This window comes from Dinoponera quadriceps, unplaced genomic scaffold (genome assembly GCF_001313825.1).
Source record: "Dinoponera quadriceps isolate SergipeBrazil2010 unplaced genomic scaffold, ASM131382v1 scaffold120, whole genome shotgun sequence".
NCBI lineage: Eukaryota > Metazoa > Arthropoda > Insecta > Hymenoptera > Formicidae > Dinoponera > Dinoponera quadriceps.
Genome location: NW_014554309.1, coordinates 2,229,246 through 2,257,200, shown reverse-complemented (window position 1 = coordinate 2,257,200; position 27,955 = coordinate 2,229,246). Strand labels below are relative to the sequence as shown.

General features: G+C 47.9%; 1 protein-coding gene across 2 annotated transcripts in view; it reads right to left on the bottom strand.

Annotated features, from left to right (window-relative positions):
* LOC106745530 (teneurin-a) overlaps positions 1 to 27,955 on the bottom strand; it is a 730,052-nt gene that overhangs the window by 108,259 nt on the left and 593,838 nt on the right. Inside the window, exon 1 of one of the 2 annotated variants that reach the window (XM_014621230.1) lies at positions 12,147 to 14,003. The exons of the other annotated variant lie outside the window; for it this stretch is intronic. Coding sequence (XP_014476716.1) covers positions 12,147 to 12,202 — 56 coding nt within the window. The 5' untranslated portion in view covers positions 12,203 to 14,003. Of the gene's footprint in view, positions 1 to 12,146; positions 14,004 to 27,955 lie in introns of those variants that run through there. 2 annotated transcript variants of the gene reach the window in all.

Here is a 27,955-nt window from a genome sequence, read left to right as displayed (position 1 = left end):
GCCTTGCGATCCCGCTAACTCAACTATTTCATCAAAATTATATATATATAAGAATGTAGAGGGCTTGGGCGAGCGCGAGACACGTAATTTCCGCCATTCCTTCAATCGTCATTCCTTCGATTAGGATGCTGTTGAGGTCTTGAGTACTGAACCATTTTATAAAAAATGATTGATTTCAGAAATATTATATATTAAGAAATAAACAAACAATAATCTTTAGAGTGATACACAATTCTTGAACATTCATATCTTCCTATCTTAGCAAAAATTTCAATCTCGGATTTTCACGTTTTGCACAATAGTATCATATTGCGAACATCCGAACACACTAGCGGGTCGTGATTGTGAGATTAATTCAAGGTAATGTAACAGTCTCCATAACGGTAAAATTCCACATTTGACTTTACTCTTTGTATTGCGGTTCCTACAATTTTATTTTATTCTTTTAACTTTTGTTACTTATAACTTCTGAATTAATTTAAATGTTTTGCGTTTAGGTCGCCAAAATATCCAAGAAACGTTAACGCTTCTATAACTCGATTTTCTTTTGTTTCTAAAAAAAGATAACGCAAAAGTCACACATCGATTGCAAGATGTAATTAGTAAATTTTAATTTATAAATATTTCATTACCTTTTTCAAATCATACATATTTTGGCGAAAGAAATACAAAAAAAAAAATAAAATAATATAATATACAATAATAACATATAAATAAGGATATATGTAAAACAAATATATGTAAAACAAACAAATATATGTAAAATAATATATAAATAAGGATATATGTAAAACAAATAATTAACCATAAACCGGCATTGTTTGACGGGAAAATTATCGCTTTAAATCAACGATACACAGCGATAAGCGAGTAAAATCGAACTTCAAAAATATAAATATATGGATACCTAACTTTCATTGTTGAAAGTTGCATGACGTAATAGAGGGCCATTCGGCGAAGTCCTACCTTCTTCTTGGCAATTTTGACAGCTTTTTAACTTTTCTTTCATTAATTCCTACTTGCGCAACCGGACACAAGTTTATATCTACGTTCGACTGCTTAATGAGCGGAGTTCACGGAGAGACCTCCAGCGAAATGCAGACATTGTCGATAATAAAGGAGATTGGTTCTGAATTACGAAGTCCGTTGCAGACGGGCCCGTGTTAAATGCCTCTCAACAACAGAACAGCACAGTCGCCAAATCGGGTTCCACGGTCGGCGGGTGGTCCGTATGTATTTCTCCGTTTGTGCTCGCACAGGTACGTTTCCAAGATTCTGTTTCCATCACTCCCGACTTTTCGGTGGGGGAGGTGACGACGAAGGATGAAGGCAAAACCGACGTAATTCCGATAATTTCACGAATCCATCGAATCCGGGATCTTCGCGAGGAGATTCTCCTCGCTATGCCATTAAGAAAAAAGAGGAATATTGGCGAGAGCGAATATTCATTTCGTCTCTTGTTCATGTGCACATATGTTCATTTATTCGTAAAAATGACCTCAAAAATCAACTTTTAAATTATCAGATGGTATTTAAGAAACATCCGATATATTTATTTATTTGCAACAACAGCATAAAAAATTTGCTACTCCTCTGAATTACTGTTTTCAGTATGTATAGCTGTTGGAAGGACCCCACTTGCCCCAAATATCCATGCAAACAAGATGGTGACTTTCGATATATCGAACCAAATGTCGCTTCTCTACTTATATCTAAGACTTCTGTATGCCTGTGCAGGCAGCGAGTAATTAAACGTCCGGTGAGATTTATTAAAATTCGTTTCGGGCAGTCGCATGCGGGCACGACGTGGCGTCGCGCGCTCGTATGGCCGGTCAGTCACCGAACTAAATGGTCTTTTGTGTGTCAGTGGAAGGGAGGAGCCTGTTGCCAAACCGCTGATAAAGTTCGTAACCCATTATCGGCATTAACGCAATGCTGCACTTTCGAAAATATAGCACACAATGGAGATTATCTGCCGGCGCGCTCTCTATCTCTCTCTCGTAAACGCGCGTGCGCTCTCGAGGGATCCGGAGCTTTGTATCGATGCAGTGCGCGGGCGAGGAAAATTAATTAATTAATTCTCCGAGGACGTCGAAGCTGACGCAAGACCGATAAGAAAGCTGATAGAATAATGTAGCATCTCGCTGTATTTAATACGGCCGGAGTAATTAATTTGCTCCAAAGAGTCGTTCGCCTTTGTGCCTCCGTAACGGCGGTATTAGAGTCTTCGGACAGGCGACGGGTTCGCCGGGAAAAATCGTGCGCGAGAGACGCGAAGAAGAGACTCCTCCGACAGATCCTCCGAGCTAAACGGACAGTTCCGTCACAAAAGATGCCGAAGATATGAAAGCCCGTCTACATAGGTCGCATGAGATCGGGAAGGTGTACACAAACTCGCGCGATGAAGAAGAAGATAACTCGGCGGAAGAAGGAAGACGCGGGTGTAAATTGTGAATTTTTCGCAGAAAAGAGAATGCAAATAGAATATCGCTCTCACCGTTCCTGAGTTAGCGATCATTCCCCTCTCCGTCGACTCCTTCGTAATTCGTCCGTCGAGCGGCTCAAATCTAATATTACCGTGCAGCTCGATATCCCTTACAAGCGATAATCTCAACAATGGAGAACCTATAACGAGATAACGGGAGTACGGTGGAGAATTTCCACGAGAACGGTCGTAAAATTAAAAATATATACGCGGGCAATGAAAGCTGACATTTTATTTCCAGAGCGGAAGGGAGCGCGCACCACTTAAACGCATTATTGCTTATGTGGACGCGGGGAACAAAGGACGTACGTTTCGCAAGGAGGTCACGTATTTCCTGCGGAATGTAGCAACCGCGAACAACACGATGAATAATGACGATATTAACGAATATCTCGAAATCTGGATATCGCGCGCTATTCGCGCACAGATCGATATCTCCCTCTTCTCCCTTTCTCCCTGTGTATGTATGAGTGTGTGTGTGTAGAAAAATCTTTTTACACAAACGTGTAAAAAAGGCTGTTAGATGCACACTCATTCGCCACAGGGCTGGCGAGGATGAGAAATGTGCGGTGGTCAGCGGCGTAGGAGAGAGAGAGAGAGAGAGAGACGCCTCGGACGCAGGCGTTAGCGTGCGCGCGTCCGGATCACTCCGGAAGAGCGAAGAAAAAAGGAAGCAGACGTGGTGGATAGTGGACAGCGGGGAGGGGGGCACGCATGCGTCGGGTAAGGACAGGATACGGAGTGGTTTAAGAGCGCGATGGTAAAAGCGCGCGGCGAGAGATATCCGAGCGGTAGCGGGTAGCGAAAGCACCGACATATTGAGACGATGAAGCCGAAGGTGAGCTTACACAAAGGACGAAGGGATGAAGGAGGAGGAGATGGAGAAGGGGGTAGTCGAGGAGGAGGATAGAGCGGCGGACAGAAAACAGCAAGAAGGAGAGGAACGAAGGCGAGACGGAGACGGCGGGAGAGGGTGAAGCGACGGAAGGGATAGAGGACGCAGGAGGGGGCGATCGAACGGTGGTTGTAGGCGAAAGATACGAGGCGGAAGCTACGAGAGTCCGATCTGGGAGTAGATTTTACGAAAGCTAAGGCGGCCGCAGGGGGTTGCGACGGCAGCGGCGGTGGAAGCGACGGTGATGGTACGACGACGGAGGGCGCGTACGATGCGCTACACGAACTGATGTCCCTTGAGGTCAGCCTAGCGTGACTACCTATCAATTGCCGAGACTGCGTCTGGGCCGCTTAAGTGACGCGGCGGTGTGTATGTACACTCGCTCGGATATTCCGGACGGGCTCGGGTACTCCCGACGTCGATTTGCCGCAAATGCGACTTGATGGCGCGCCACAAATACGCGCGCGTTCCTGCCTCGCGCGGATCGAGAGCGGGCTGCAGTATTTCGAGATACCGTCGCGAACGACGGACGTCGGCAAGCTTTTCGCGTGGTGCTGCGTGCCGCAACTCAGATTCTAACGGTCTTTGTCTCAGGACGATATTCGTCCACCGGTCATTCGACCCCGAAATCTAGATCTTTGAATTTGTCTTCCTTCCCCGTATGCCGGTATTCGTAGTCGGATCTTATATTTAAAACCGTCTTAAGTTCACGTTTAGATGCTCTAAGGCTCGTTTCATTGGCTACGAAATATCGGAAGATGAACTTTAGACGGTCTTAAATACAAGATCTAACTGGTGAATACCAACTTTGGACTCGTACACGAACTTTCTCAGATACAGCATTTTTGATTAGAATTCTTCGGATTCTGATTAGAACGCTCAAAGTAATGCACTTGTTGCAATAGTTCCAGCACGTACTAGTAAATGTTTGCTTATAGGAAGCAAGCCGCAGCGGCACAGCCAATCAGCAATGCGGGAGAAGGCTTCATTCTCATGTTTGGGATAAAAATGGAACGTCTAATTGGTATCGCAGTGCGATAACCTATACCAGGATAACTTCGGCCACTTTGATCGAAATCCATGCTGCGGTTGGGAAAGTCGTGAACAATTTTTGAACGGATAATGCGCTATGCCAGAATCGCGGCTGTCGAATAGTCGATTTCTCTCGATCGTCGGAACGCTGATCGTCGCTCTTACATCCCCCACCTCCCAATCAACGCGCGTCCCATCTCCGTCCGTATCGCCGGGAACAGCGGCATAATAAAGCTTTCTCTCGCTCCCGAGTCGTCGCGTGGTTAATTCCACTCTATCCTAACAGCGTACCAGCAGTCGGAAACGGAGCCTATCCCGGAGGCGGTGGTTCATGCTCGCTTTTCCGGAATCACTGCCTCTCTTCGGAGCTCCGGTGTTCCAGGGGCTTCCCCCATCACTCGTCCCGGGGCGAGTAAATAAATGCGCGCGGGGGCCGCCTCTGTTTATACCGTTCCCGGTTTCGACGATGTATCGTCGGCCGAGGACACTCGGGGGGTGGCGGCTGACGTTCCTTCCCAACTTCTCCGCGTGAAACGCGATAACATATCTGAGATTCTACAGCAACAAGCGCGTTCGGTTTGTTCTCGCGCGCGCGCGCGCGCGTCTGCAACCACCGGGAGTTGCCAGTCCGATGAGTGACGATGCTGCGTTCACGCCGCATGCGAAACGCCTCGTTAATAACCGTATCACCGCGCGCCGATCTCGCTAATTAATAGCGACCGCGCGCATTACGTTCGCGCCTCCGCCTCGCAGCGAGCAGCAGTCGAGCCGAGTCGATCGTTAGCAGCTTCGAGTCCGCTGGGAATCGCAGTTGCCATGGCTCTTTTTGTTTACGGCATCGGGACGCGCGCCGGCGAGAAGGATGAAAGCGGTCGCTTCATCCTCGCACCCCCCGAGTATTCCGCGAAGCGGCTTCCATTTCAGGGTAATTCCTCCCTTTTGTGGGTCAAATAAGATTCTATAAGTTGCCTCTAATATTAAATATGAGTTTTACAACGAACTACGTCGGGGTGAGTCTAAACAAGTTTTCAACTCTCTCTCTCCCCTCCCCCCTTCTCTCTCTCTCTCTCTCTCTCTCTCTTTCTCTCTCGATAAACCTCAGAGAAGTTTTTTTCAGACCCTTAAGAAAGATCTTGTCGACTGCAGAGCGTACGTTCGGAGTACTTCCGATATATCTGATTGATTCGCGTGATTCTATTCCGAGAAAATAATTACTCGCGAGATATCGGCTTTAGAAAAGAAAAATACTTGTCGGAGCGATACCGCACGTCTCATATGCGGCAGATATAGAGAAATATATAGATATAGAAGATATAATCTGTTGTGTGTGTATCTGTGTGTAATCAACGAAATACATTAACCTCGTGTAATCTCAATGTATATCGGGCATCATGTACAGGGTGTCCTAATAAACTAATCTCGGTTCCCGCGGTGTACAGGTAGAACGGGTAAAACTGAACAGAAAAGTCATGTGCTATTTTGCAAAATTCGCAATAATTAGTGAGGAATTAATTATTTCGTCTGAGGTAATGAGCGAGCTGGAAGCGCACCAGAAGCAGTAAGCCCGATTCTGTACATAAAAAATGGTTTATTTCTGAAAATTTCTGAAGAAATTGTCAGAATCATCAGATCATCTATGAAAAACAGTGAAATCAATTTTGAGTACACTGCAGTAGTAAAATGTCCCAGAAAGATTCAGTTACTGGTAGCAATCGAGTTTAGCTAATAGTGACAATGTAGTACTACAGATTCCGCAGTGAAATCTTATTTTTTCTAGCTAAAATCAACGAAGTGTAAGACTTCAAGAAAAATTAGCGGGATGTATTCACCGAAAATCATTGAGTCACTAATATCGGTAAAATTGATTAAATCAGACTATAGAACTGTGCTCGGAATTATTTGTATAAACGAAGCGATTTTGCCTTTGCATCTGTGAGGCGCTTCTTAATATCTGAAAAGTTTTTATCGAAACAATTCTTTTACTTATAATTAATTTATTGTAACTTTAATAAAATATAAATGTATATGCTAGCGTATAAAAATATATGTAAAGGATTGTTTCGATATGATATTTTGATAAGGAGGCATAATCCCTGAAAATCGTTCCGTTTATACAAATAATTCCGAGCACTGGACCAGAACAACATTATTTAGCTGGCTACTATTATACAAGTTAAATCTCAATTTGAGTAACTGAATAGACATCAGCCGAGAAAAAAAATTATATCTCAGTTACTTCGACCGAAAACAATAATAACAGACTATACATTCAGTTGAATTAAAATTTGATTAAGATGACTGAAAGCAATTGACTAAATAAAAACTTCTTATAAAAGTCCTATTATTTCTACAACTGAGCTTTCCATTTGGTCGCTATTCTTGCCAGACAATAAAAAAATCAGTTAAATTAATGGAGTTGTTTTTTTTCGTGTAACATACATTAACTTTCTTACACTTTCTTACACTCTACCTTGATAGTGAAATTAAGTCTCTGCATATAAAACGATACGCCAACGTTGTTACATGTCAGAAGATGTTAAGTTGTTTGTTTCTCATCACACGGAGAAAACTTATTAAATAGACATCAGACAAAAATTCTCTCTATCAGATTAAAAATCTGTTTCTCTCTTCTTCGTCTTCTTTAATATTTTATCTTTCCTCAATACGCAAACTGATGAATTGTCAGAATTCACGTAAATGATTTGACAGCCGCAAACAATACGCGTGAAGCAAGCGACAAAGCGATAGCCAATTAGCACCGCGGAAGAGAAACAATGGCTTCGATAATTTTGAGTATCGACTTAACACGCTTTTTGTAGAGAGGAAAAATTATCATAATTCGTTTTATGGAGGTAGCTAGTGTCGTATTTTCAGTGACGCACCAAAGAAGCCATTCATAAATTTAATATTTATCAAGCAAAATTACGTTCCTATATATTTATTTCGCAGCCTAAATAATAAATGTTAATTTGACACGAAGTTAAGGTAGACATACACAATATTACAAATACGAAAATATTATTTTTTTATGTTTCTTATTAATGTTATATTTATGCATCAGTTGAGCTAATAGTAATACATAGATAATAAAAGCAAGTGTTAAATATGTGCATACATATATATATTTCGAATATCGCTATAAGTTATGATTATGATGATATTACAAACATCTTGAATAGTCAATCTTCTCTTAATTGCTCGAATAATTAGATAATATTCCAGTGTAAAGGCTGTGCAAGTTTCATCGAATTCTCATCAAATCAATTTTATCTTGCAATCTCCTTTAAAACGAAATAATTTTTGATCCGGATTCTGAATTACTGCCAAACTTGTCAATTTTAATCGTGCCACTTTTAAATATAATGCAGATCATCAGTTTGTAATGTTTTCATCATTTTTTCGTTATTTTGAGATACGGGTAATACATGCTTAAGAAAGTATATATAAGGCCGAGAAAATTATACAGGAGACCCTAGCAATGTGCAATTATATTGGTTTGCGCTCAGCTCTATTTGTCCCTGAGAACGGAATAATTTACGCTTCGATAACAATAATAATAACGAATGTTGCGGCACAAAAAACCGGAGTGCTTCGATTAACCGTCGCGTTCCCATCATATCAGGTGACTCTAAGCGGTGTCCCGGCTAGAATACGATTCGTCACGCCGATATATCGAACGTGCTCGTTGCGTGGCGCGCCGTGTAGAGAAATATCATCGGTGTACCAATATCCCGGTAAGTGGAATATTCCGGTGGGAAGAGAAGTCGTACCATCGCTCATCCAGCGTGGCGTAACGTAGAATGTAAAACCCTTATCTCTACTGAGAGAGAGAATTCTCCGTACACTTTCCTCCCCCTCCCCTTCCTCTCCTCTCTCTTCCACCGCCTTCTCATCCTCCTCTTTCTTTCACGCGAGAAGTATATCATTCCCCCCGGTTCCTTCGGCAGCGTCGTCGCTCTCTCGGTGGTACCGCGAAAAATCACCGCGTCTCCGACGCTACAGTCGGCTAATATCGAAAGATGAGAATCGTTTGCCTTCCAAAGACCCCGGTCGCCGCCGACGTTCTCCTACGCGGTGCGTCTACCCCGCGCGTTTCACCGACGCGGAAGTAGTTTGGAATATTATGGAAATACGATTTCCATTCTTCGCGCTCTCTCCCTCCCCGCTGTTCCCCGTCTCTCCTCGCGTCTTCCACGTCGTTCAAGCGTCGGCGAGGACGACGATGCGTTCGCAAAGAGAGACGCCTCGATCAGTGGAGGACTACGAAAGAGATCACTACGTCGGGATTAACAGGAGTGAACGGCAAACAGGATCACGGCGCTGTTGCGTACCGTCGTGTGGTATGTATAAAGCGAAATCTCGCGGCGTTAGAGAGCGCCGAGAAGAGTGGCCTAAAAAGCACCAGGTAATGACGACGACGATGACGGGCGTGTGGTAATGGCCGAATCATGCTGTGGGAAAACCAGAGCATGGATCGTCGAGAGAGAGAGAGAGAGAGAGACGCCACCGCAGCCGCCGTCGCGCTTGCGGAAGAGATAAAAGATAAAGAGCGACGGGAAAAGAGACGAAGAGGCGCTACTGAACGGAGAAAAACGCATAAGAACAGAGAATACTACCGAATGAGAAAGAACAGGACGGAAGCGACAAAGTACGATGATGAGAAAGGAAGCAAGAAAAAGAGACCGGAGGGGGGGGGGAGTAGAGGGTGAAGTAAAGTTGCGAGGGGGTCGCGTAGGTGCAGCTATAACGGGTAGTTGTTGGTAGGACAGAGTGATGCATGGCTATGGGGTCGGCTGCTTCACCGCGAAATGTCGGCGCCGTGCGGCCGCCCCCGCGCTCGCCTTTTACATACTCGACGTACCCTCTTCTTCCCAAACTCCCTTCCTCCCGTTGCGACTCTCCTATCCTCATCCTGTGCTCCTTCGCCACCCTCGCCTCGCGGCTTCCTCTCTCTCTCTCTCTCTCTCCCTCTTTGGTATCACTTTGTTTGCCTTTCCCGCGGCGGGCCGTGCGTCGCGACGCGTCGCCTCGCGTAACGTAGCGTAACGTCGCGCCGCGCGCTACCTAACTCGCGTATTCTTCTTTCTCGCCCCCCGTATGCGTGCATATATCGATCGTACACTCGCTCTCTCCCCCCTCTCCCCCCGGGCGTATCGTCTGCGATGCACGCCGCGTTGCATCTCCCTGCCAGCGTGTTACTCGTCTCTCTCTCTCTCTCTCTCTCTGTCTCGCAACTAGAGAATCCGTCGGATTATACCGTGTGTTTTCTATCAACCGCGCGGCGAACCGCACTCTCTCTCTCTCTCGCTAACACTAGCGTTAACGGTAACGCGTGCTCGCGCGGATTTCCAAGCCGCTTTGATTGCTCCCGGGGATGGCGGCGTGTGTGAATTTCGTAATCCTAGACGTCGCTACATTCCGCCTGTTTGCTTTGTGTCGCTCGCGGTTACGGAGGCCGACGTCTCCTTCCTCCTCCTCGCACATTTTGCGCACTCGTCAGGACGCGGTGAAGGGAGCGCACCTCGAGGGAGATAGAGAGAGAGAGAGGGGGGGGAGGGGAGGGGGGGAAGGTTTGAGGAACCGAGCGCGGGCGCGCGCGATGCTTTGGCGCGCGAACGCACGTTGTAACCGTGCGGTTACGGCGGCATTCAGTCCGCTTTGAGTTAATTTTAATTACGGAGCGTCGCGTGAATTTATGCGCCACTTTGCATACTTCACGGGCGTTACCGTACAATTAGGGAGATCTTGCTCTAGCTCGCGTCGAGCGAGCGAGCGAGCGAGAGCGAGCGGTACGGTGATTTGCAGTCGGCGACATATTTTAGGCGGGCTCGTTATCGCGCGGTAAACAGATCGTTTGGACGCGTTTTTGCACCCTTTTGGTGACAGACAAAAAGAGAGAGAGAGAGAGAGAGAGAGGCGCGATATCGGAAATCGAGTCTGCGGAGAAGTCGGCTTCCGTGAATATTTCGGGGAGAGAGAGGGAGAGAGTACACGCGAGTGTACTTTGCGTTTCTTCGCGTTTTTTGCTTCGCCTCCCGTATTTGGAACACCTTCCGGTCGTTCGGTATCGATCGTCGGGCAGCTCGAAGCGCGCAGCTCGAAACAGACGGTGGCGGGTTTTCGGCCTCGTGCTTGTCCGCGAGGAAGACGGTTGCAGATTGCGCCCGACGTCTCCTGCGCTCGTTGCAGCAAGTCTCACTTTGGATTCGTAGCGCGGAGGAGGAGGGCGAACGCCAAGATGGGACGGCAAGAACGGCCCCGTACGATAAGACTGGTGGCGTGGTTCGAAATATAACGAACTCTGACGGGCTCGCCTTGGAGAAACGGAGTTAATGACGAATCGTTCCGACGTGTCGACGCTCCGTGAATCGATACTCGATAGCGCTTGCTATCACGAGATACGGCGAGTGTTCCTCCTCCTCCTACTGGAACGAGAACTATCGAATATTAACGCGCACAGAAAATGAAAACGATTTTCTCGTGCGGCTGATTTCCCGTAATTTAGGGCGCAGAGGGAAACTCGGCTGCTGAAACGGGAAGCGCGGGCAGGTTTCTACCCCCAGTCGATCGTTCTCAGTTACCTCAACCTCAGAGTTACGATGCGGTCGAATTTCGCATGATCGTATGTTTTCGATAAAGCGGTAACAGAGATGTCGTTTCTTGCCATCCGGTCCTCGGTCTGTTGTGAACGCGAACTGAGATCCTTTTTTGCACGCAGTTGATTCCTCATGCTTTTCGATTATTATGACGCGATGGGTCTCGCTTTCGGCAGTGACACGAAATGGATATCTCAGAATTTCCGAGTCTCGGGTAAGAACGTGTAACAGCAGTTTCGCTGCAACTTTGTCCATCGCGTGCGCCAAATATGTGTATATGATCAATGTGTAAACGCGTTTTCTTAACTTTACAACACGTTACGGCCTGCGTTTTTTCGCTTAGCCCCTCTCCCACGTTTTGTGCAAGACGCTATATACTCCACTTCTATTCCTCCGTGTAACGGAGGAAAAAGTTGGATTCACGTGATCATCAGCCTGATCCAATGAGACAACTGATTTCCCGGTGGCGATCAAAGTTTACAAAGACAATAAATAAAAAGAAAATAAATTCAACAAATCGCAGCACTTGAAAAAAATGCCGAAAACTCGGATTTTTGCCATTTTTTCACAATGCTTGGGAGACCTATGATGTTACTTGATCGTCGAAATCGCGAATGTTGCTCTTAATTTTCTGCTGAATTACAGCGCGAAAACCGGGAACGGAGCGCATAATTAGCACGCGAGAGCACACTTCATTCCTACATAAATGCTATTTCAATTTTACCCGACGGGGATGTTACTTCAACACGGGGGTTGTCAGTTTCCGCGCTCGCTCACCGAAGTCGTCGACCGCAATAACAACAATCGCATAGTTAATATCACGCGACTTTCCCCATCATCGTACTTAATCCGCGGTATCCTCAAAGCCTCGCGCCGTTTCGCAGCTCTCCTGGGCTTTTTCGCGAAATCCGATCGTTAACACCGGCCGGCGCGACGAGAGAGAGAGAGAGCGTGAATCCGCGAGCGAAGCGTTAATCGAGTTTAACGTACGAATAAACGTCGGGCTTTGCACAGCGGCGGCGGATGTGTATCTCGGATATATACTTTAACCGATCGGTTGGCGCACCGGTTGGCGGGCGCGAAATATCCCGGCGGTGAAATTCAGCGGGAAAGGCTCGTTTCAAGTGGGGCCCCTTACCGGACGTGACGTCGTGGTAACGGCGGCGGCACCGGGCTGTGAAAGTTATCCATCATCGAGTAGGCGTCGTGCTCGACGGACTTGTGATCGAGGCTCTCGAGATGATCGAGGCGCAGCAGCTCGGCCTCCCGCGGCGAGTGGAGCTCACAGTGGGCTACGTGGAGCAACGGTCTCAGGGAAGAACCGCCTTCGCATCGTTGCTGCCGCGAAGGCGGCCTCGCTACCTGCCTGTCTAGACCATCCGCAGCGTGGTGGTGGTGTTCGTCGCCCCAGACCTCGAACTCACTCGCCGCCGAGTAATCGCCGAATCCGCCGTTGCCCTTCACCGTTGCGCACTTGCTGGTACCCTCGAGGCCGAGTCTGGGGCAGGAGCTGCCCCTGCTACCCGCGGCCTTCTCCCGTAATTTCTCCTCCCTCCGTCGATACCTGACGAGGTATTCCCTGGTCGGCAAGGAGAACGACAGGCTACCGCGACGGTTGGATCGCCGGGGCGTCAGATTTCCGCCGGACGCCGCCGAGGAAGCTGCGAGAGGCGTCGTGCCCTACGGTCGTCGCATGTCACGTCGTGTCAGCGGGATCCGTAGGTCGCCGAGGTGAGGCTTGATCGAGGCTACGCTGCCGAGCGACTCATTGATCCTGAAGGTTCGCACAGGTGAGCGCGCTTCGGGGACTCTCTTAGGCGCGCATTCCGCGCTCGCCGTCTTCGTGGGAAGAGCAACCGAAGGAGGAAGCGAAGGAGGAGAAGGTGGAGGTGCAAGAAGGGCGCGCGCTGCAGACTCCGCGCGGCCGGCAGCACCGCGACACGGGGGGGAAACTAGCGTACGCAAACTTTGTTATCGATCTGTCAACGCCAGCGAGAAAGTTCAACTTCCGCCCGCGAGCGATCTTCGACACGGCGATTCTCAGCGTGGCCCGGCGCCGCGATCCGCGGCTCCTCCGCGCGATTCCACCCTCCGACGATCACTACGACGGAATCGCGTGCTCACGACACTCCACTGAAAACACCACTATCGACCCGTACGTTTCACCACCTGTCACTTTTTTCTGCGGAAGGGTAAGAACGCCGGGAGGAGCACGGCGAGTGAGTCGCGCGAGCGAATTCCGACGCGCGGTGTGACAGAGAGAGGGCACACGTTCGTCCACAGGGTTCTTCACGCGGAGAATTGCAATCTGCACCCCTTTGTCGAAAGTACCTTCCGACTCGTTCACAGGGCAGTATCCTATATATATATATATATCTCTCTCTCTCTTAGTTGCGAGCGCTCTCGGTGCTCGACTGTGCGAAAACTAATTGGGTCAGCGGGCCGAGAACGCCGCACGCAGATCCTGCGCTGCTGCCGGAGTGCTGTGGACGGAGTAGCCCCGAAAATCCCCGGGCTTTAACGGCGCACAGGACTTCAACGCGTTACTGGAGACGACGGGAGAGACACGGGAGGGAAACTTTCGTCCCGACGGCTCCGACTTGTCGGTCGCGCGCGACAGGTCGAACGAGGAAAGAGAGCGGCTTCTCTCACGAGCCGGACTGCTCCGTCGATCCTCCCCCGCTCCGAAGTGTCTCGACGTGGTCGTCGACTCTCTCTCTCTCTCTCTCGAAGAGAGAGAGCACGAGTCGCGCGCGCAAATGCCACCGTAAGATTCCCCGAGTCACAACGGTCGGCCTGCTCACAGGTGCTTGGCGAATTCGCCGACTCGGAGGAAGAGCAGCCGTTCCGGGCGAACGCGACACGCGGTCTCGTCGTTTCTTCGCGCTCGACGGCCTCGTTAATTTCGACCGGTCCCGGGAGAGAGACACTGGCGAGAGAGAGAGCGCGTTGCACACCGTCGGTTACACACTGGGGATGTCGGCGAGCCGGCGGCCGCGGCAGCTGCGAATCAAAGACTGAAGGGGCCACGGCGCTGCAACGCCCGGCACAAAGTGACACTGAACGTCCCCACCACCGCCGCGGCCAGATTCGGCGCGTGCGCCCACGCATGTCACCGACCCTCCCTTTCTTCGGATCCTCGGCTCCCCCGCCGTTTCGGAGTCGCGACCCTCTCGAGAAAACGCCGCCACGCGGAGGGTGCGGTCACTACTCGGATCGTCGCGCCGAGCGCGCTCGCCGGCCCTCTTCGTGTATCTTACACGAGGGTCACGCGGGCCAAGGTGCCGCGATCTCTCTCTCTCTCTCTGTGTGCACGTTGGTCCATCCCTTTCCGAGGCGACGCGTGACAGAGGAGAAAAAGAACTCTCGGAGACCCGTCTCTGCAAATTCTCCCATATTTCGTGTCCTCCCTTTCTCTCTTCTATCTGCGTTATTATTATATTATTATCACCGTCACCTTTATCGAACGTATCGAACGATCACGCTGCGGCAAATCACGCGCGCGCAAAAAGCAAATGCGATTGAAACAAAACGCTTTCGCTTACGTTTCGTCTGTGTTTCCTTATCGATTGTATCCGCAATTTGTAATTTATAGGACGGTCGTTTTTTGTATTCAATAAAGGTAATAGTAACGATGATAATAACAATAGCGACGACTAAAACGATGCGGATGCGGTATTTTCGTGTGAAAATATACGTGAGCGGTAAAATTGTTAAAAAATGCACGCACGAACCGTCCCAAATTTTCCCTCCGAAATAGTAACTCTGTCATTGTCGTGACAGCGACGTTTCACGACAGACGGAGCTCAACACGCTTGACAAATAATAAGGTGAATTCATAACTGAGATTCGACGGGGAGTCGACATGCGTTCGGCATGCATTCGGCAGATTCGACAGACACAATCGCCGGAATATGAAGAAAAGCGGAGAAACGGCGGAATACGGCGGGGATACGTAACGTCACTCGCATTTCGCGTTTTTAAAGTACCGGGAAAAGGAGAAAGCTGCGATTAAAGGCACGCGCGCGCGCGGTACGTGCTAGAGATTTAATTTGATATCGCCGGCTCGCGAGCGGAGAAGTTTTCGAGACACTATGTAGACGCGGGGCCGCGAACACACGTAATAGACGCGTGTGCACGTGTAATGCCACCCTCGCTACACAGCCGAACGGCGCAACGTCGCCGAGAGAAATGACAATGCGCGTGCGTTGTGCCGGCGGTGAACGTACCGGGATGNACGTGCCGGGGTGGGGGGGGGGGGATGAAAAAGAGAGAGGGAGGGTGAGAGGGGAAGGAGAGGAACACAGTGGTGGTGGATCTCGTGGATGTTGGACACTTGTATTTTTGATTCGGGGTCAAAGATCGCGCAACCGCGACCTCACTGATCTCACTGATCTCGTTGATTCGACGCATCCTCGAGTATCGGCCGATATTCCTCGCGATTTCGCCCGGTCTTGACTTTTCCGACAAAACACGGTCTATCTTCGTCCGGGGAATTCATTGAGGCAATGAAATGAATGAATTGTCGGCAATGAAAGAAAAGTGTACACACTATGTCATGTTTGCCTTGGCCGTGCCTTCGAGATCGAAAGTTGGACGATCTCCAGCCTTGCACATATATGCGTAAAGTCGAAAATTGCGTACGTGACTCTAATTACAATGGTAAGGTATGTGCCGGAAAAAAAAACTTGCGCTACCGCTCAAGTAATATTTGCTCGATATATGTGAAATGGTTACTCCTTGGCAAATATTTGCCAGAAATAGAAATATAACTGACTATGTGCAATATGATATTTTCTTCGTACAAGCAGATGTACTTATGTCGAAACATTTGCAAGTAATAAATAATGGAATAGAACAGGAAAGAAAACTTACTTTTCGAAAACGAGTTTTCTTATTGGACCATCATTTGTGTTCTGAAAAAAAAAAAGCGTTCAAACCTATTTCGATATCCGCGAAGATCATTGCCAATATAATCTATGAATCACGCGGGTGAAGATTCGCGTGGATCACCAGGACGTTCTAATCGTCACTACTTCATTCTCTCTCCCTCCCTCTCTCTCCATCCCTCGTTCTCTCGCTCACTCTCGTGCATGGGTCGCGAGGAACGATCGGAAGGAAGTTTAATTATCTCTTCGGCGCATCACGTCTCGCGGTCGTTGCTACTTACTCGCGCTTGCGCACGCACCCCTTCAAACGCACCGACACACGCGTGGTCCGTTGGTCGTGTCGACTCCCGGGAGGAAAGGAAGGAAGGAAGGAAGGAAGGAAGGAAGATGGATGGAGAAGTTGTCTTATCCCCCGCGCATCCGCCAAAATCCAGCACGGCAGCCTACAACGTTTACCCTTTTAGCGGAGGTGGTTGGCGGCGGGGGCGCTACCACCACTGCCACTCACAGCGTTCGCTATTCTTCGGTGCCGCTAAACTACCGCCCGGAACTCGGGAACTCCATCCTGGAACGCATCGTGTGCGCCGTGTATATGCGGGCGGATGGAACACGATCTAGTATGACCTCCTGGGGGTGCGACGGGCAGCGACGGGAAGGGCGCGCGAGGGAGGGCGGGAGAGGACGGGAGAAAATTTGCGACAGGCTCTTTGATGTCGCTTAAACAGAAAACGCCACCTCCCATTCGCCCCTCTCGCATCCCTCCCTTGCCGCGGCGTGTAGTAGGACCTTCCCTCCTTCCCTCCTTCCGTCCTTCGTATCCTCTACTTTCCCTGCTGTCCCTCCAGAACCTTCGTAAAACGTCGGACGTCTTTGAATTCCTCCCCCTTCTATCTTCATTCTCCGGTCGCGCGCGCGCGCTCTTATCGTGCATCTCCTTAGTTCTTTAGTCTTGGTCGTTTTGTGACGCGCTGCCTGCCTGCCGACGAGGACGATGGAGATATCGCCCGCCCCTCTCTGTGCCATAAGCACTCATTTGTTCTCCTTATCTCCTCGATAGTCACTTCCCCGCCTTTGGGACGACGACGACGACCTGTCCGGATGTACGGAGCGCGTCCCCGGCCTTTTTTCCCGCCCCCTTCCTCACGGATGACTCCGGAGGACGATCCGCATTGTGCGCAGCCGGTCGTAACTGCGGCGGTAGTGAAATAAGGGAATAAATTGAAAGTGAGAGCCATCTCCCAAGGTCATTTCGCGGCCATTTTTCTGCAGTCATATCATGAGAGAGAGAGAGAGAGAGCGCTCTCTTTGACGCGTAATTCCCGCGATATTATCGTTTTGGAGCAGACGGCGGTTTTTCCTCTGTTACGGATTTCCGGCCAATTTTCCACTCGGTCCTCGTGATTTTATATTCGCGGGAGGACGCGGGGGCACTTTGCGAATAATATCGCGTATAAGGTAATCAGCGCACGGGAGGAGGTAAAATATTATTTCACCTAATATCGCGCGACAATAAATTCCCGCTTGCCAATTTATTCGCGTGCTTTAACTGAATTCGAGATTCTTCCTTTCCTTTCCCTTCCTTCCTTCCTTTCCTTTTTTTCATTACGTCCGGCGTTCGCGAGCGATCGCTCGTGTAAATTTCTTCGAGGTTGTTGTTGATTCGGCTCTCAGGTGATAATTCTCCCGAGGGTTTTAAACAATTCAGAAACTTATCCGCGCGATCGCACGGGGGACGAGGCGTTCGGCCGTTCATCATGCGTGATGAATCGGATCTTTTTACATCAGGCGGACGCCGATCGATAACATTCTATGAATGCACTCTTGCATAATTAACAGTACTTCGTTATTCCATTGATGCGTTCTTGCGATACTTGCTGTAATAGCATTATAATGCGCCCCAGTTTCGCCGTTTATGTACCGTGCAGATTACACGCGATGGCGCGTTATATGCGCGCGCGGTGCATACGTCGGATTACGTTGCGTATCGTTTCTGCGCTCGCACAGCGGCGGGCTTTCAATGAACGTCCCGCGATTGTCTGCGGCCACCCGTTAGAAGGCGAATCGAGCGGCCGAGAAGAGTACGCGCGGGAAAAGTGAGGGCGAGCTCTCCGAGACGACGGGGAAACACCGAGAGACCGATAACATCCCCTGTTATCAGTGGAGAAAAATCCTGCAACTCCTGCGAAAGGCACGACTGCGACGACGCGTTTCAATTGACAGTGACGGAAGAGTCGATGGTTCGCCATCGAACGATTCGAATTATCACGGTGTTGCCGTTTGATAAGAAGAGAAAAAAAGGGCGTGAGAGGGGGCGGGGCTGAAAGGTCGGGTGTGACAGAGAGAGTGTCGTCATTACGCCGAACCAATTTTCTACAACGCGCGTTACATCTCGAGTATTCTCCGTGGGATTTACCGGCACCGCAAAGAGAACTCGAAGATGTTACCGCGTATGGGAGCATGGCGGGGATGTGCGCGCGCATAAGAGAGAGAGAGAGAGAGAGAGAAAACGGGAGGGGGAGCGGAGAAGGGCAGGGAGAGAAGTCGGCGGAAGAATGGTCGATTTCATATGAATGCATTCCATGCAAATGCGCCGGCGAAGATAGAGAGCGAGAAAAAGTTGCGACGCGAGACGAGGGACGCGCGCGGTGAGGGGAGAGAGCGGAAGAGACGGCGATGCGGAGATAATTGGGTGAATACATTTGGGCCTGTGGTGCGCCCGTGAAAATATATCTCCCAGTCTGGGCCTTCTCTCTTGCATTATGCACGCACTTACGGTACGTACGTACTCACTACGTACACGCGAGGAAGGACGACACACAAGCGCGAGCGCGAGCGTGTAGTACTTCGGAGGGAAACGAGCCCCGCGCATCGGCTATACGCGCCGAGCTACCTCAGGTAGCCTCGTGATTTAAAAAGGAGAACGACAGAGAGGAGATTCCCCGTCGAGGACTTCGACCGTCTGTGCCGCTCTCGTCGTTTTCTCTCTCTCTTTCTCTTTCAACTATTGTTTCACGTTGGCGATTGTTCACTCACGACCGACTGAGATAGAGAAGATCGCGAAGAAGCTATTCTCGTATGTCCACGGCCTCGATCAATGCATCCTTACGTCCGAATTTTTCCACACGTCCCGGGTCGAAATTTCGATCGCTACTTTGACGCTCTTAACAAGACAGTTTGCGTCTACTTGCAAGGGAAGTCACGAGGCAGTACTCGCCGATTACGGTGATATTGTTCGTGTTAATAAACCTTGACGTGAACCTTTATTGAGCAAAGAAGGAAAGCGCAAGTATTTTTGTTATCTTAGCTCTTCACTTTGATGTATTTTTTGCACTTCATATATGAAATTCCTCAATGGTTTCGATTTTGTAGTGGTCATCCATTTCTTTTCTAACCACAGTTCGTGCTGTTTCAATTTGTTCAATAATCAAATAGGAACCGGCGAATCCTACAAGCTTTTTTCATTATGTATTTATAGTTTATAATATATTAAATAGAAAGAAAGAGTGAGAAGAGGGGGGGAGGGGGGATCAGATGATTAAAAGTTGCGATATATTTACTAATTAAAATAATTTTGCAACGCATCTCCGATGAGTTAATAATTGATATAATAAATTAATTTGAAGAACAAAACGTATGCAACAATATTGCTTTTCAATCAAACACGGTTTAATCCAACGAAACGAAATAATAATCATATAAGATCACATTGTTTCGATATAACAAATCCAGATCAAACAAATCGAAATATTACATTTATGAAAATCTTTTTTCCTTTGTATATATGACGTATTTAAATTATAGGCACAGATATATAGTTATAGAAAATATAAATATAGTTGCCAAATAACAACATAAATACTTGTAAAAAATTGAATAACAATCACTAAATATTTGATGTAAATATGACATATATTAAATATTTGGTAGCTGTCACTATTTTATTTAATCGATTAATCTCTGAATAAAAGTCGTTCATACGTCGAACCAACTAAATACTTGGTAATTAATATCAAATTTCATAACAGTTACTAAATATTCCGCTGAAATTTCTCACTGCACTTAGTAAGTATTACCAGTATTTTTTTTCCAGTAGAAGGCTCGTAGACCAGTGAAAACCTACTTTGACGGTATTACACTTGTTAACTTCTCTCTTGAACCTTTAATTCTATAGATTTCATTTTAATGCTGATGTTGAGGCTCTCGACGTTTTGATTATCAAATTTAGATAATTATTAAAAATTTCCACGAGTATTTTAAAGCAACCTATTTCGGCTGAAAGCAGCAAAAACAGAAATTTAAGATGTCATCATAGTCAAAGCAGAAATAAATTCTATCATTAAGATTAAACCAATTTTGCTATTTGTCTCTTAGCTCCTATTGTATTGTACAATTAAAGGTTTAATATGTAGCAAACATTTCGACTGAGGACGTTAACACAAAATATGACAAGGGAGAGTTTGTGCTCGTACAGTACAGAAAAGTAACGCGACACAAATATTGTGTACGCTCGCAGTTGGAATACGGACGAATAAATTTTCAGATATTAACCCGTAAAATATTTCGCACACCGCCGTGCTTTTGCTGTACTTCTCGATAGAAACGCGCGAGAGCCGAAGGGAAGCAAAATTCACTCGCTCAGTTACGTATGTGTACGCTTGCACGGCCGCGTGCATGTTGCGTTATAAGTGTACGTGAATGTTCCATATTTTATTTCGACGGAGAAAGTACTTCTCCGACGGCAATAATAATAATAATAACAACAACAACAACAACAATAATAATATTCAACGGGAAGAAACACGTGTATGTCACTGTGTTGCGTGTATTCCGCTCGAGATCCATTAAATCGGCCGTGTAACGAAAACGATTCCCCCCCGTGGACGAACGGAGTTCACGGTCGGTCTGGCGAGAAGAGGGCGGTGATTTGAAGAAGAAAACGGCAAGGAGCGTCCGCGGTGGATCGTGCGGAGATACACGCACACCGGGCCGTTGTCCGCGTCGCGATCACCCATTAAGCTCGCGTAACCGGCGCGCGCGCCGTCGGATGACGAATCGATCCGTGAAGTCCGTCGCGCGCGCGCCCGCAGTCTCTCGCTCGTTCGCGCAACGTTGCTTTGGAAGTACCGGGGCTCGCTTAATATCATATCCCGACGGATATTATGATGTCCGCTCTCCACGCGCGCGAGTCCTGTTTACCTACCTCCGGACGAACGGACGGCCCGACGGGGCGGACAGGCGGGTGGGCTGGCATAATTCAAATCAGACCTGCGTATTACATTTACCCGCTGCGACGTCGCCGATAACGCAGCGTTTGGCCGGATGCCAATCTCGCTACCCCGCGGCCGTTCGCGCGCGACGGGGCCTCTCTATCTCTCCTTCCAGTTGTACGCTTCCCTGCTTTCCCCAGTTCGAAAGACATCGGAAGCGCGAAAGGTATATCGACCGCATGCGCGCCAAGCCAGAACTTATTTCGGTCCCGGGTAATCCGAGGCACGAACAGGCCTCTCGAGTCCTTCGGAGCGGTCGAACGCTCTCTCTCTCTCTCTTTTCCTTATCGCCCCTCTCTCTTGACGATCCGGCTTTTCGACGGCGCGCTCGCGCTATGGGCCGTATCGGAGACACGTCATCCGCGGGAAATCTTGCCCCGCGCCAGAGCGACACGGACGAGAGATCAGGCGTATCTTTGATGATCGGGAATATTGTTATCGAGACGTTATTCTTATCGCGAGAGAATTCGAAAGTGGGGAACCACGTTGACCACGGTCAATTAACACATTGCCAACCGGGTGGATTTATTCTTTCCCCGATGATCGTTGATCGACCGATCGAATCGCAACTTTTGATGCTTCTGGGGAAGCACTCTTATTTTTACTTTTAGATCGTATTGCGTTGATTACGTCTTCTAGGTTGCGGCGGTGAAGAAATTTTCAGATACCAACCCGCAAAATATTTCGCACACCGCCGTGCTTTCACTGTAAATCGCTAAATCCTGAGGATAGATGTATTCCTAAAGCGAGTATCGGTTTATTTCGCGAATAAAATCGAGACGCGAGATCCCAAGCACCGCAACGGTCTAATTAAGTCCTCTGTTTTCTCGCCGCAGCCATCTTGATTATCAACGTTAGAAGTGAGAAAACGTAAAAATTTTTGCGGAATATACGTTGAAATAAAGTGATACGCTCATAAAATGATATTTGTGATTGATGGAGCGCACATTTGTAAAATATTTCTGAAACTTTTTTTCTCTCACATTACCGATAAATCAACAGCCGTAAAACGTGATAAAATCATGAGGAAAGATAGGCTAAAGAGGAAGATTGCACGTCGTGCCACGTTTTACGATTATTTATTGTACCGAGCAAAAGGAAAGTTTCCGCGATATTTTTTCACAAATGTTCTCGATCCATCACAATTCAAGTTCTCAACCCGTGACATCTCGTGCCTTCTTATTTCATCGTATTTCGCAAGAATCTCGTGCATGCGCGTTTTCTCGCGTCTGACGTTATCAAACGAGACCGCTGCAGCGAGAGAAACCGGGAGCCTTAATGTTCCGAGGTCGTCGATTAAGAAGAAAACTCACTGGTGCGGTTCGACTGCAAGAATCGTGTTGTAAATGCAGAAACGCAACGCGTTCTCGAGAGAATTCGATGGCTCGCTTACGAGTCGCGGTTTGCTTATGAATTCGAGCGAGTCGGGATATGTAACGCGGTCGATTATCGGGACTGAAGGACGCAGACCTGTCGCGCGTGGAAGCACGACAGCGCGGGGGTTTGGTCTGGCTGCGAAGCAGAAGCGATACGGAGAGAACGACAGAACGACAGAAAGAGAGAGAGAGAGAGAGATCCCGCGGCCATGTTAATCTCGCAGCCTCGCGGATTCCGAGCGATCGGATCTGCGACGGATCGGAGTCGGCGAAATTCGCCAACTAATAGGACCGAGCCGACTCGACCATTAGTAAATTGAATCGGCCATTAGCGGCGGCCACCTGGATGTACAGGGCGCGTCTTCAGGGCGGCCGACTTGAAGGGGATTCCGCTGCCGTGCGCGCGCGAATATATCGCGGGGGTGGTAGTAACTGCGTTATTTCACCCTTGCCCTTCCCTTCCCCCTCTGTGCCCTCTGTGCATTCCATAGCGCTCGGGCGCGCTCTGTGGCGATAATCCCCTCTTGTGTTCTACGCTCGCCTTTATACGCGAGCGAGCGTGCGCGCAAGCGAGCGAGCGAGCGCGTACGCGCGATCGTGCGTCGGTGGGTCGAGATCGCGTGTAAGTAGGCGGATGGTAGACGCGGCTATGTATGTACACGCTTCCGGAGAGCATAAAGAGCCCGACCGAAATCGCGGTTGCTGCCGGTGCAGGGTGACTGGGTTCTCTCGCTGAAGCTCTCTCTCTCTCTCTCTCTCGTCGGGGCCCGACTCACTGCAAATAAAGCCTCACCCGCGCGCGGTTTGTTTGAAACATTGAGCAAACGTCGGTTGTTTAACCGGGCGGAGAAGCTAGACAACGCTCGAACGACGGAAGAGATAAAGATAGCTGCAGCTAAAGCGAGAGAAGGAGACGGTAGGGGACAGAGAAAGAGAGAGAGAGAGAGAAAGGGTGGAGAAGAGACGCGTCTCTTTAACCCTCGCGACGATGCGCGAATCCTCAGCGAAATCTATTTATTGGCTCGCTTCGCGAGACGCACAGTGGTGTGTGCGTGCGGCTCGACGCAGCGACGATTGCCGACGATGCTAAGACGGATTTACCGAAGAGTGGCTTAACGAGCTTCGCGATTGGAAGCGCTCCCGTTCGCGGCTCGCGCGACCGCGTCGGTTATCGAGCTTTCGGCGCAGTTCGCTGAGCGACCTTTTTCGACAATGATCGCGAGCTGGATAGCGCTACGCTCGGTAAATAATGCGCCGTTACGCTTACGTCGCGACACGACAATCTGAGCGATCCCGGAGTCTGGAGGATCGAGGATGCGCCGAAAGCGCATTCGGTCTTAAACTCGGTGTAGATCCGCTTGGATTTCACTTCGAGCCCACCGGCAACATTGCGCCGTTAAAGACACTCTGAGAAACGGGAAACGTGTCTGCATTTGTTTTCTTCATTTTCTCCGAAGATTCTCCGAATATGGTAGGAATGACGAGCGAAACACCGAGTCGAAATTTCGGCCTTCTAATTAATCTTTAATTAGTACAACGTAAGCAAAGATAAGAAAATGGGTTCAATTTGAATTCTATTAATATAATTTACTCCTACTTTGATCACGATGGTGTTTCAAATTTCCATTCTTGCTGTTTTTCAATGTGAAAATAGGTTGTTTTATAGTACACGGGAGAAACGCTATTTCATCAATAAAATTTCCGATAGCAAGATTGGAATGAATTTTCTTGATTCAGCGACAAATATCGTTAAAACTACCATGTTATGCATTGTTTCAATAATTAATATTAGTTTCAATGATATCGCTATTGAATCAAAAACATTTACTCCAATTACACGTGATGTTGGAAGTTCTATTGATTCAACGGTATTTCTTTCCGTGTAGCATTAAAATGAAATATGTAGAATTAAAGGTTGAAAAGAGAAGTATTAATAAATGTAGTATCATCAAAATAAGTTTTCGTTAGTCTATAAGCTAAATGAATGCAAACTTTCCTTAAGATCGTCAAAGTTTCAACTCATTTAGGTGATTCTTAGAAGAGTTCGTTTGATATACCCGTTTCTTATCTCATTTGTGGATTGAGCGACTTTTGCAATTTGCATCTCGCGCCGGCTAGAATCTTAAATATAAACAGAGAAGCGCAACTAAATTCGATATGTCGAAAGTTCGTTATTTTCTTTGCATGCTGATACTTGGAGCAAACGATGGAAAAAAAATCAAAGAAGCAAGATAAGTAAGAAAGAAAAGTTGCAAATATTCAGTAACAGGAGATTAACTTCAATAATTAGTCTAAGAACGAATATTCTCTCCATAATTTGTACACGGAAGAAAAGATGTAGTTTATATAACTGGAAATATTTCGTTATAAGCAACATCACTCTATTTTCTTTTGATGGATATACGTGGATAGATTGAAAAGTTTCCGAAATCGCCGCTAGGGGGCTTTTCCAGCTATTTTTATGTCGTTGTGTTGGCAACTCTCTCGGACGAATTGACTGCAAACGTCAAATCGATCTGTCGAACAGTCTGCTTTTGACAAACATTCAAGTCAAGCGCACAAAATCAAGCTTTATGTGTTTTCAGTTGTGGATAAAAACGAAATTTGATTCCCTAGAAGCATACACAGACAAAACGTATTACAACCTACCTACGGTACATCATGTACTCTTAGTCGTGATGGGCGAAGGAAAAGGCTGAGTCATGCGACTCGGACAATCAAAACTGACTTTCTCCATTTAGCTTCTTCTCTATTTATATCTAAGACTCTAGCTTCTCTATTTATATCTGAGACTCTAGGCCTCAACTTTTTCTCGCCGCCAAATGGCTGTACACCTGACAGCCTTGACGAATTACTCACATCTACGTCTCTAGACGGCTGTAACGCGATAGTGCGATTTAGGATGCGGATTGGACTGCGCGATGAAGAAGTGTCTCTCCGGCTTCCTCGGCATTCCGAAAGTCAACCCTGCACCTCGCGAGTCTTCGGGGGTACACCCAGGCGACTCTCCTCCTCGTGAGTTCGCCGCGATCACCCGGCCAGACCGCGTTATTTCTCCACGACTGCCGCGATATCTGCCACGGGAGAGGAATCAGCAGGCTGGTCGGCCGCCCTTATGCCTCCCTGCGGCGCGATATTGCGACCTGGGGGTGATCGTGGCCGCGCGTTTACAGGCTCATCCATCCTACTATCCTGCGAAGGCGCCTCTCTCTTTCCCCGGGCGAGAGAACGCGCGACGTGGGCCCCCCCGGGTTATAAAAACCGGGTTATTGTTCGCCACGCACACGCTGCGTCGGGCGCGCTACATCGGCGGCCGTGGAATGAGCGGATTCGGCCATCGGGGAACGTAATGCCTTTTCGTCTCGAACGTGACGCTTTCCTCTCTCGCTGTTATATGAGAGATCCTCGTTAGAGGCCCGGATATAAATGGAGAAACGTTATCGGGAAAATCGGCCCGACCGCCGCTTCGAATAAGCGCCGTTCTAAGTCTATTCTTTTCGGCTGAACTAATACCGCACTGGAAACCTCGTTCTTTTTTTTTTTTTCTTCCAACACTAGGTCATACATATCTGTTTCACTCCAACGGGAAAAAGCGCAACCTAGTTCGACTAAAAGGAATAGATCTCTCGCTTGGCGGCCGCGATTAAGTGTGCATGCCATGTACCGATAAGTTGTAGTGTTTTTGTTAAATGAGTTTAATATATGACTAAATAAGAGCCTTTCTCGGCGTGCCAGGTTATAAGGGGAACCTATGAATTATAGTAGGAATATTCCCAGACAGCGCACATTCCGAAAAGGTTCTCGAAGAGATTCAAAGGACGTCTTACACTTTTCAAACATCTTTCGCAGACGTTTTTGAAGAAATTCGTGCTGTCTAGGTTTTTAGACTAGTTACAGAGGTCAATCGTTTGATAGCTAATCTTTCTTCCTCACTCATCGTTCGCTCTTTCTAGCAATATATACGTGGCTGCTGAAAGCCCGATTGCTTCAAATACCCATGCAAATAAAATGGCGGTTTTTGATACATCCAACTCAATGGTACTTCTCCATTTACGTCCAAGACTCTACTCCTCGTTTTCTCTGCACTTCGCGGCACCGCCGACGCAATCGATAGTCACACGCACGTATCGCCGAGATTCTAACTGCAATCCGCGACAGCTCGGAACGTTTCCTAGAACGATCCTTATCTCTCGAGACGTTGCCGTTCGCGCGATTTACCAGCGTAATTGATAAATGCAATTGTTTAATGAAGGATTAGAGTCTCGTTTATATATGCAGTTACCACGTAGTCACTCGTTTACTGACTCTCCGGTCGGAGACCAGCATTCTCGAGTAGAAATATATCTAGTCGGCCTGAGCCAAGAGCTAATATCCAGTTATCACAAGCGGATTACATTTTCTAACTCGTTACTAGTCCGTCACTCGCGGATTATATTACACTTAAAAGAATCGGCAATCTAACCGTTATCTAATCATCACATATCAAATATGATAGAGTAGATGGCGCTGTCTATTCTAAAATATATAAGCGAGCTACTGTATATACTGTATATATAATCGCCATTAGCATTTAAAAGTGGAATGGCAGGTCAAAATTGAGAATATTGTCCCACAAAAATCTCAAAACGGCAGAAGTGAACGGTTACGTTACTCGGCCCGGGGCAAATAGTTGTGACATTTAATCTTGTGACTGTAATCTCCTTTGTCTAATCATCAGCTAACTTGTTTATCTAGTCCGTTTACTTGGTTATCTAGCTACTGGAAGAAGCGAGCGTTACATTACCGGCTAGCAGCGTTCAGCACAGATTTGTCATCTCGTGGCTAAACACCCCCGCGACGTTTAGTTTCTACCAGGGTTTATAATCCGTCGAAATTTCACAAATAATCCTGGCATCATGAATGAATCTTTTATTCATCAACCTGTGCTTATTTAGTATTCTTTCGGCTGAATAAAGTTTTTAACGATCTCCCATCCTCTCGTCCCTCTCTCTCTCTCTTTCTCTCTCTCTCCCCTTCTCTTTATATATATATATATTATCCAGCATGTCGGAAGCAATTTTTTTCCCAGCAGCGGCATATTATTTTATGCGCTCTAAAGCGGAGAACGGGAACATTCTCCGCGACATCTTAACTATATATCGGCATCCCGAGCTCGGGACGCATCGCTGTTTAACGGCCTGGAAAGCGAAAGACCATTATAGGGAATCACACGCTCGATGACACTCTTCTACTTAGGAAACCATATTAGGTCGGCCCGCCGAGCGCTTAAATCACCGCACGCGCGATTTCGAGGTGAAGGGTCGATCTGGATTTATGTGCGGTTACCGCGAGCCACCGTGAGGACCACTAGAGGGAAACTCTCCCGGTATTTCCCTCCCGCTACTCTGTCGCCACCGCTGCGAAGTTCGGGGAAGT